This window comes from Triticum dicoccoides, chromosome 5B, assembly GCF_002162155.2.
Source record: "Triticum dicoccoides isolate Atlit2015 ecotype Zavitan chromosome 5B, WEW_v2.0, whole genome shotgun sequence".
Taxonomy (NCBI): Eukaryota; Viridiplantae; Streptophyta; class Magnoliopsida; order Poales; family Poaceae; genus Triticum; species Triticum dicoccoides.
Genome location: NC_041389.1, coordinates 480281582 through 480291803, shown reverse-complemented (window position 1 = coordinate 480291803; position 10222 = coordinate 480281582). Strand labels below are relative to the sequence as shown.

Here is a 10222-nt window from a genome sequence, read left to right as displayed (position 1 = left end):
TCCACGTACATTATAAATTTTGCTGGGCATTGACCAATTAACTATGCCTCTTCTTCTTTACCCCTAATAATGATTCAAGGATAGGCCTTAGGTGATTCCTGTCGGCATACATAGTTCAACTTCGTATACCTGTCAATTATCATCTTTTACCAACAATATGAGCAAGATCTGTAGCAAAATGCCAACAGTGCCTCTTTTCCGTGTCATCTAAAAATCGGTGACCCTATGGTTCTATGTATCTTATTTCAGGAATGTCTACAAGGAAAAGAGCTATTATCTTTCGTTTTAGAAAAAGAATGATGACAAAGCATGAACGTTCAAAGCGAACCATCAAATCATGGAGGCCAACAACAACAAGAAGAGGCCAAGAACCGGGCACACAAAAGATTTTGTGATGAAGAGAACGATGACAAAACATGATGGTCGGAACTCCGAAGCAAACTATTCAAACATGACGGCCAAGAGAAAATCATCCAGAGTGCTGACAAGCAACAAGCTACTCCACCAACTTATTCTCTTTATCTACATCTAAAAATCATTTAGCTAGACAGTGCTCTACCATTGTACTTTTTCTCTTAAACCAGTGCCCGCCCATTGTACTTTTTCACAACAAATTAAGGTACAAATTCACGAAATGATGGCCCATACGCAGCCGCGCCTCTGCCTGCTAGTGCTACATCAATAGAACCAAAATTTTATTAGATGGGGAAATAAATAATGACCTAGTACACATTCTTATTCTAATGAGATGCATACAGATAATGCAAAATTGGATTCTAAAAAAATAGCACACTCCAACGTCAACAGATAGGAACTGCTAAAATTCATGTCGCATTGTAGATCCACTATACCGATGTGACTTGTAGTACCTTTGTATTTAGCTACTGATCTGATGTACAATCCTCGATGCAAATGAATCATAAAAATTAACTTCCTTCTTCAATTAAACAGGGCCCAATTCCGTCCTCTTTGCCGATTGTGTAGATGGTAAGTTCTGTCATGCCATAGCGTTTGATGTGGTGATTGTTCTTTCTGTTGTTGCCACACCGGCAACCCTAGCTACCTCTCCCTCTCCTCACTCTCAGCTAGAGGTAGAAGAAGACACAAGACACAAGAAATTCCGGGCCGGCGCACGAACGCCGCCACGGGCGCACGAACGCCGAATCTTTTTTCTCTTTGCAATGTCTACATGGTGCTCCACTCAGTACAAACACACTCGTGGCCATGGCTTTGTAGTGGTACAACAACGCAGCGCCCACGTTTCCTTTTGCACACGTACGCACGCTGCCTAGCTAATTACCCTGCATGCAATCCATCAGCCCGGTCATGCACACTACGCGCACGCTACGCGCACGACGCGGCCATCTCCACCGGTCAATGCTAACAACCAGCTAACTAACTCGCACCACACGCACCCGAGGCCACCACGGGCCTAACGCGACCTGCGCATGCACACACACGCGCACCCTACACTTTCCAGTGAACATAGTGGACGATAATGCTTTGACAGTAGACAAGATGCAAGAGGATCTGCATGTATAACTGATTAGAATTTTTGGAGAGAGAAAACATATTAGAATTGGCTAACTTGGTGCAACTAAATAGCAATTCACATGCCAATGCGGCAATGACTACCACGTAGCAGTACTGCCCTGAAGAGTGCCATCGGTTGGTACATCGTATGCTTAGCGAAGCTAGGACCTGTCCATCTTTGTGTTCTTGATCTGGCGTGGTGTACGTTGGGGATGTGGCTGAACAGATGGACCGCACGGATGCCGCAGAGAACAAGCAACGACCTCACCAAGGCTAGCCAGCAGCACGTTGATGATAACCCAGTCTGGAAGCAAAGATTGAGTGGATGCATTTACGTTATGACATGCATACGCGGGGAGAGAAGATCAATCAAGCGAGCTACATGAAGTAGCGGTGAAAATCCGATCAAATGAAGGAAACAACACTTGATGAGATTCGCCATGCCGTCCAGGCATGTGGTCGAGGCGTGTGGCGGCGACAACGGCTACATCGGTGGCAGCATCCAGGCCGTGCCGTTCCGGCCCGTAAGGCTTCGTTTCCGCAGCATCAGAGGTAGCAGATCAATGGCGACGATTTGTGACGTGATTTTTGGGCAGGTGATTTCTGACGCCATTTTAAGGGAAGGTGTGACGCCCATCGACGCATGTAATTATGGTGATTGCGATTCTTTAAGGGAAGGTGTGACTCCCATTGGCGCATGTAATTATGGTAATTGCGATTTTTAAGGGAAGATGTGACTCCCGTGCTTCATTGGGTCATGTAATTATGATGATTGAATCGAATCGTCACTTGCCAATCGAGAAAAAAAGGTGGAGTGGATGGACGAAGGTGGGCAGAACACGGTCCGTCTAGCAGGAAAAGAAACCATAGGTTCTTTTAGATAGTAGAGAGTGCCATCGGTTGGTACATCGGCTGCTTAGCGAAGCTAGGACCTGTCCATCCTTTGTGTACTTATCTTGGCGCAGAGAGTGTGTTGGTGATGTGGCAGAACAGATGGACCGCACGGATGCTGCGGAGAACGAGCAACGGCCTCACCAAGGCTAGCCAGCAGCATGTTGACACATGACCTAGTCTGGAAGCAAAGATTGAGCGGATGCACTTACATCATGGCATGCATACACGGGGAGAGAAGATCAATCAAGCGAGCTACATGAAGCAGGGGTGAAAAATCCGATCAAATGAAGGAAGCAACACTTCCAGAGATTCGCCATGCCGTCCAGGCGTGTGGCGGCGACAACGACTACATCGGTGGCGGCATCCAAGTCGTGTCGTGCCGGCGCGTAAGGCTTCATTTCTGCAGCATTGGAGGTAGCGGATCAATGGCGACGGTTTGCGACGTGATTTTTGGGTAGGTGATTTTTGACGCGATTTTAAGGGAAGGTGTGAGGCCCATTAACGCATGTAATTATGGTGATTGTGATTCTTTATGGGAAGGTGTGACTCTCATTGGCGCATGTAATTATGGTGATTGCGATTTTTGAGGGAAGGTGTGACGCTCGTGCTCCATTGGGTCATGTAATTATGATGATTGAATCAAATTGTCACTTGCCAATCAGCAAAAAAAGGTGGAGTGGATGGACAAACGTGGGAACGCAGTCCCTAGCTACCGCTGCAGTTGCATCATGCTGGCCACCATCACTAGTAGGTGAGTCCGTTAAATACTTTTTGAACTTAAGCGGGTCCGTTATTAATTCTTTAGCCAACCAGGGAATGGAAGGAGAAAATTGCTAACACTATAATTGGAAGTTAATATATACGTGGACTTAGCCAATAAAGGCGACCTACCAAAGGTAAAAAGGGAAACTTGCTTCAATTACCACTTCAATTTAATGGGGTTGACTAAAAAAGGGGAATCTTGTGATGACTACCCGACTAATATACCCACCTGGAGGCAGTGCTAGCAACGACATTCCGTATAACACACGACTATTCACAATTAAATAGTCCCACATCGATTTTTTACACTAAATCCCCGCAAAAAAGGATTTCTTAAATATCATCAACCTATATACATTCATAAATTGTTTGACATATTAACAAGCCACCTTGGAAATAACGAGCAGAGAATGAGAATGGGGGAGGTGCATCATCAGGTTAATCGTATGAGTATGCAAAATTAAATGAGGACGTACCCTCCTGCATGATAAAGGAGGGCCTTGCACTATTGATTTGCAAATGGGAATTGTGGTCTCCCCATACAATCCCCACTATACAATCACGCAAATTTTATCTCCCATTGCAACGTATGAGCCCTTTTGCTAGTAATAATAAAGGGGTTATTGCTTCTACCCGTACGTCATTAAAATTACTACATGAATTGATAGAAATTGCCCACTATGCCACCTATAAATGGAAAAAAATGATTTGATTCGCTACATGGGCCATTTCCTTTGGTTTATATACAGTGTGGTCCCTAATGAAACATAACAACACAGCCAGCCCACTGGCCAAAGCTTTACTCCCCCATCCAGGAGACTTGAGTTTGACCCAGCGCCATCCTTTTTGCACTTCTTTTTTGCAAATTCAAATGCCTTTTAAAATAATCATATCTTTCAGACCCTAACTTCAAATCTAACATGTTATATATGAAAATCGCTTAGAGAAATATGTAGATTACAAATATGTTATTTATCTTACATGTTACTCATTTCTAGAATAAAGTTTATGGTGCGACTTTAATTAATACCTTCTCTATGTTGGGCTTAATGTTGATCTTCATATTTTTTGAAATTGTGCCCATAAATTTCTTAAAAACATTTTGAGTACACTTCAAAAAGCATCCCATCATTGCATTATTACGCAACGCCCCTTATCATGTTGTTTGTTGCATGGAGATTTCAAGGGATTTGTTGCTATCATCAAATGTGTAGAAGGGGGTGATTTTTTTTCTCATGTTGCAACGCACGGACATGTTTGCTAGTATTAATATGTTTTTATCAGTGCTACTATTAATATTAATAAAGCAAGGTGTGTTTCTCCTTTTTTTTGTTCCGTTCATCCATATTATATTATTGAGATTTTTCTATCCAAGGTGATACTATTTTTTGTGCATCCCTTTCTTTTCGTACCGGACTTTCTTTTTTTTCGTACGTAACCAACTCGTATTGGGCCACCGTTTTTTCCTTTTTTGATACATAACTAGCCTGTACTGGGCTTCTCTTATTTTTTTGAGACAACTATTGGGCTTTCCTATAGACTGCGAAAAAAAGAGTGCGCTTTTTTCCAGACCATTAAAAATAAGTCACCACTTGGGATCAAACTCAGGACCTTTCTCGAGTCTCCCAGCGACAACAACCAACTGAGCTACAAATTTTGATGCCGATTAGTCCCACCTCCAATTTTTGAACCGGCTCGCACCGAGTTTTTCTTTGATGGGACCGCCTCGGACCGGTTAATATACCAGTCCCCGGGAATCAATAAATAGATGGATTTCCTAATTAAAGAATGAATTGTGGGCTTGAAAGAAGGATTGCGGTAAAAGATGGGATATTTAAAAGAAAGATTGTGGGCTCAGATACGGATGCAACTAATTTAAAATAAGGAATGTGGTAAATGGATGGGATAATTAAAAGTAAGGATTGCCTCCATGTGTGGTGGGCTACTAATTGAAAGGAAGGATTGATTGTGTGGGAGCTTGGATTAGATGTGGCTGATTTAAAGGAAAGATTCGGGCTTAAATGCATGTGATAAGGCTGCTCGTAATGAGAGTATCATAGGTAGTAGCATGCATATTAACTAGGCAATTTTGAAGAGGTGACATGGAATTAAAAAAAAGGTTGAGTATCATATCATGATACCGTATCATAATAAATAATATACTTCATTCTTTTTTATTTAGTCCGCGTATTAGCTTTGGTCAAAGTCAAGCTTTGTAAACTTTGACAAAGTTTATAAACAAAAATATGAATACAATAACAAATCAATACCATTAGATTTATTTATTGAATGTATTTTCACATCATATAAATTTGTTATGATAAATATTTATATCATTTTCTATAAACTTGGTCAAACTTTCTGAAGTTTGACTTCAGTCAACTCTAATATGCAGAGTAAATAAAAACAAATGGAGTATTAGTATGTGTCTTGCATGGCAATAAATAATATCATCTAAGATACTAATTTATGATACTATGCATTATGTACTCCCTCCGTCTAGGTGTGTAAGTCATCTTACGAAAACCAAATAATCCCAAAACACTTAGGCGCGGTGCATTAACTTCTACTTCGTTTCTTGTTTCTTGACATATCAACCAATAAGAGATGAGGGTGTGCATGCTTTTAATGACTTGAGACTATCAAACACGACATGCAGTGGTTAGTTCATTGCATGCAATACTATTAATTAGCAAATAAACATTAATGTCTCTCATTTTCCCCTCCTCCTTGATCACGGTGCACAGTCTAAGATGACTTACTCACCTAGACGGAGGGAGTATATGTTGATCGTATCATACACTAACATATGCATGAGGCTAACTTATGAATCTACCCATTAGTCTGCCCATAGTGGGTGGTCTAAAATGACAAAATTCCCTATGTTGTCCCCTCCCTCCTCCTACTATTGATTTCCACTCTCCATCTCTGGTTTTTCTCCCACCGATTTTCTCTAAAAAAAAGCCTCAACCATCCCAGGTTTTATTGACATCTATCTATTTATCAGTTGATCTATCTATATCTATATCTCTTATATCTATATATCTATCTAATCCATTCCTATATCTATATATCTATCTATATATACTACTTCAAAAGAACACAAGGTTCCCATTTTAACTTTTTCCTTCATCCATACCTATATCTGTATATCTATCTACAATAGTAAATGTGATAAAGACGTTTAGAGCCAAAAATCAAAGCAACATACATCGGTCGATCGACGTGGATGGACGGGTCAGGTACTCAGGTCTATTGGATGTAGATATTGATTTATATTAGCATGGATATGATAACCCAGTGGCCTCCAAATACTAGATAGATAACGTTGAAATAGGCGCCCACCTGAAGCCTATATATATAGACTGCCAAAGGAAAGAGTGCATGCACTTGGTTTAGAAGACCTATTCTAGCGTCAAGATGGTTCATCAGGATCAGGGAAAGCTGGTGCAGGTGGTGGCCGTGGACGTTGGACTTGTGGCGCCGCCGAGCAGGTACGTGCTAAGCGAGGAGAACCGGCCGACCACCGTCGCACAGCAAGCCAAGCTGGTCATCCCCATCGTGGACGTGAGCCGTCTGGCCAAGCCCGATGATGTTGAGGAGGCGGCCAAGCTTCGCTCTGCGCTCCAGTCATGGGGCCTCTTTGTGGTGACCGGCCATGGCATGCCAAAGGAGTTCCTGGACGAGATCCTTGAGGCGACGAGGAAGTTCTTCCACCTGCCGCTGGAGGAGAAGCTGAAGTGCGGCAACGTGATCGACGGCGTCAAGTTCCAGAATGAAGGGTACGGCATCGACCGCATCGACTCCGACGAGCAGATCCTCGACTGGTGTGACCGGCTCTGGCTCCAGCTCCAGCCGGAGGACGAGAGGCGGCTCCAGTTCTGGCCACAGAATCTAAGGTACTCGATCTGCACATAAATTGTTGCTCTCAACGATTGGAAATCTTTCTTTTGTGTGCATTTATATCGGAGATCATATATAATTTAATTTGCAGGGATCTCCTACACGAGTACACCTTAGAGAGTGGGAGAGTGACCATGGATGTGCTGAAGGCCATGGCAAAGCTTCTGAACCAGGAGGAGGGCTTCTTCATCAACATGGTGGGCGAGAGGTTCAAGTCATACTCGAGGTTCACCTACTACCCTCCCTGCCCACGCCCGGACCTCGTGAACGGGCTGAAGCCGCACACCGACAACTCAGTCATCACACTGCTCCTCATGGACAAGGACGTCGGCGGCCTCCAGGTGCTCAAGGACGGCCACTGGGTTGATGTCCCCGTGCTCGGTAATGACCTGTTGGTCGTTGTCGGCGAGGGCATGGAGGTACGTATACATGCATATAACTACTGTAATTTGCAAAGATCATGAACGAGAGTAGTATCTAATTCCTATGCACACAGATCGTCAGCAATGCAATCTTCAAGGCGCCGTGGCACCGCGTGGTGACGAGCGCCGACAAGGAGAGGCTGTCACTGGCGATGTTCTACCAGCCGGAGCCCGAGAGGATCATAGGGCCGCCAGGGGTGCTAGTCCACGAGAAGCGCCCGGCGATGTTCAAGAACTGCTTGGTCCAGACATTGGCCGATGGATACTGGGATGCATTTGCAGCAGGAGATCGCACCGTCGACTTCCTCAATGTCAGGATCAATGCTGAGGCCGACGCTGAACTGGAGGGGTGCGCAGTGGTTGCAAACAACTAAATAATTTGCTGTAGGGAGTGAGTGCATGATGTTCCTCTATCACTCCCAGTGTAGTGTGAATATGAGTTGATCGGTGTACTTCACATATGATCACCTCCATGGAATAAAATAAAGAGTCAATTACACCATCGGTGCTTAAACTTGATGGAAATTGTCACTTTAAGTACTAAGACTCATGGTATATATCAAATTGGTGGGCGTGCAAACATACTCAAGGTCGGGTACAAAATCGACACTGACTAGGCCCCAAGCGAGGCCTTTCTTTGTAACCCTCTATATTTTGCTAGTGAATGTAGCTATCCACACATTTTTCTACGCGATTTTCATATACAACATGTTAAATTTGGAGTTAGGGTTTGAAAGATATGATTATTTTAAAAGGCATTTGAATTTGCAAAAAAAAAGAAAAGTGAAAAAAGGGCGGCACTGGGTCGAACTAAAGTCTCTTGATGGGGGAGTAAAGCTTTGGCCGGTGGGTTGGCTGTGTTGTTGTGTGTCATTAGGGCCATGTAGCGAATCAAATCGTTTTTCCATTTATAGGTGGCATAGTGGGTGACTTCTATCAACTTCGGGGGTAATTTTAATGACAGAAGGGTAGAAGCAATAGCTCATTTATTATTACTAGCAAAAGGGACCATCCGTTGCAATGGAAAATAAAATTGGCGTGGTTGTAGTGAGGATTGTGTGGGAGACCACAATACCTTTTTTCAAATCAATAGTGCAAGGCCCTCTTTTGAGCATGCTTGGATCCAAGGGACTATTTTTAGTCTGACTAAAACTAGTCTTTTTTACAGGCTAAAGTTCCAATCACCCCTGACTAAAGAGAGGCTAGAACTAGTCTTGAGACTAAAAAAATTTAGCCAGGGGAACCCTACTAAAATGTGGATTAGTCCTCTCTCTCCTCATTTTACTCCTCTCCTTTAACACATGCGAGTTCTGGATTGGAGGGTTTGGAGGATAATAAATGCTCATTAACTCGATTTTAGTCTATTTAGTATTTGTATCCAAGCATGTGTGAGGCTACCAAGTTTTAGTCTCACTACTTTTAGTCATGAGACTAAAACGTATCCAAGCACCCTCTTTATCATGCAGGAGGGGCACGTCCTCATTTAATTCTGCATACTCATGCGATTAATGCCTGATGATGCACCTCCTCCATTCTCATTCTCTGCTCGTTATTTCCAAGGCGGCTTGTTAATATTTCAAACAATTTATGAATGTATATAGATTGATGATATTTAAGAAATCTTTTTTGCGGGGATTTAGTGTAAGAAATCGATGTGGGACTATTTAAGGGTGAATAGTCGTGTGTTATACGGAATGTAGTTCCTAGGACTACCTTCGGGTGGGTATATTAGTCGGGTAGTCATCATAAGATTCCCCTTTTTTAGTCAAGCCCCATTAAATTGAAGTGTCGACTTCATTGGTTGATTCCATGCGAATCATTAATAACGTATATATTAACTTCCAATTATAGTGCTAGCAATTTTCTCCTCCCATTCCCTGGTTAGCTAAGAAATTAATAACAGACCCGTCTAAGTTCAAAAAATATGTAACGGGCTCACCTACTCGTGATGGTAGCTAGCATGATGCTACTACAGTACTAGGATCCCGTGTTCGAATCACGACTTAAGCATTTAACTTTTAGTTTGGGCGAGTGGACCGCGGGTTGATTCGTGAAAAATTCAGGGGGTTCTGCAAAAACCAAAACATTTTCTTCGACTCGTTAAACCCGGACCGCGAGTTAATGTCAAGAAAACTAAAGGGGCTTTACGTAAATTTGAAACATTTTCCTGACTTACTAAAACCAGTAGTGCGGGTTGATTTCAAGGAACTGTAGGTGGTTTTCTGCGAAATGGCGCGACGGACGACCAACAACATTCCGTGCTTTATTATTACACAGAGATTAGGTAGAGATAACAAAAGTAGGTAAAATGGATATGAATATATATTTTTGAGAGGAGGCGAAGGCCATATATTAAAATTGTTCATATGTACCATATATACGTACCAATGTTGACAGTGGCAAACCCGAGTCTGGACCTTTAAATATATTTGACGCACTGGAACCAATCATGATATCACTTAGTGCATTTCCAATGACTAAATTCCAACTATCATTTAATTACATCCACTAACTAGTGACAATTGTGTCGGGGGAGATATAAGAAATCAAATTCATGTGGCTGTGGTTGTGTGCATGTACGATTGGAGTTAGGAAAAACTCTTACTCTCGTTTTTTGCATGGATTTCGATTGAAATGTCCCTGCAATCCAATGGTGCACTGTCCACATGTTAAAATAATTATTTGGATAATAAACACTACTCTCGATA

At 42.6% G+C, this 10222-nt stretch overlaps 1 protein-coding gene across 1 annotated transcript; it reads left to right on the top strand.

Moving 5' to 3' along the window:
- Positions 1 to 6590: 6590 nt before the first annotated feature.
- LOC119305827 (protein SRG1-like) lies at positions 6591 to 8033 on the top strand. The gene is made up of 3 exons (XM_037582241.1): positions 6591 to 7088; positions 7184 to 7511; positions 7589 to 8033. The coding sequence occupies exons 1-3, from the start codon at positions 6610 to 6612 to the stop codon at positions 7886 to 7888; spliced, it is 1107 nt and encodes a 368-aa protein (XP_037438138.1). The 5' UTR covers positions 6591 to 6609; the 3' UTR covers positions 7889 to 8033.
- Positions 8034 to 10222: the final 2189 nt, after the last annotated feature.

What these genes read in the sequence shown, in the direction of transcription:
- LOC119305827 (XM_037582241.1), top strand. Translation starts at nt 6,610, where the DNA reads ATGGTTCATCAGGATCAGGGAAAGCTGGTGCAGGTGGTGGCCGTGGAC. An exon ending in TTCTGGCCACAGAATCTAAG is followed by an intron (nt 7,089 to 7,183) that starts GTACTCGATCTG and finishes TTTAATTTGCAG; the next exon opens with GGATCTCCTACACGAGTACA. An exon ending in TTGTCGGCGAGGGCATGGAG is followed by an intron (nt 7,512 to 7,588) that starts GTACGTATACAT and finishes CTATGCACACAG; the next exon opens with ATCGTCAGCAATGCAATCTT.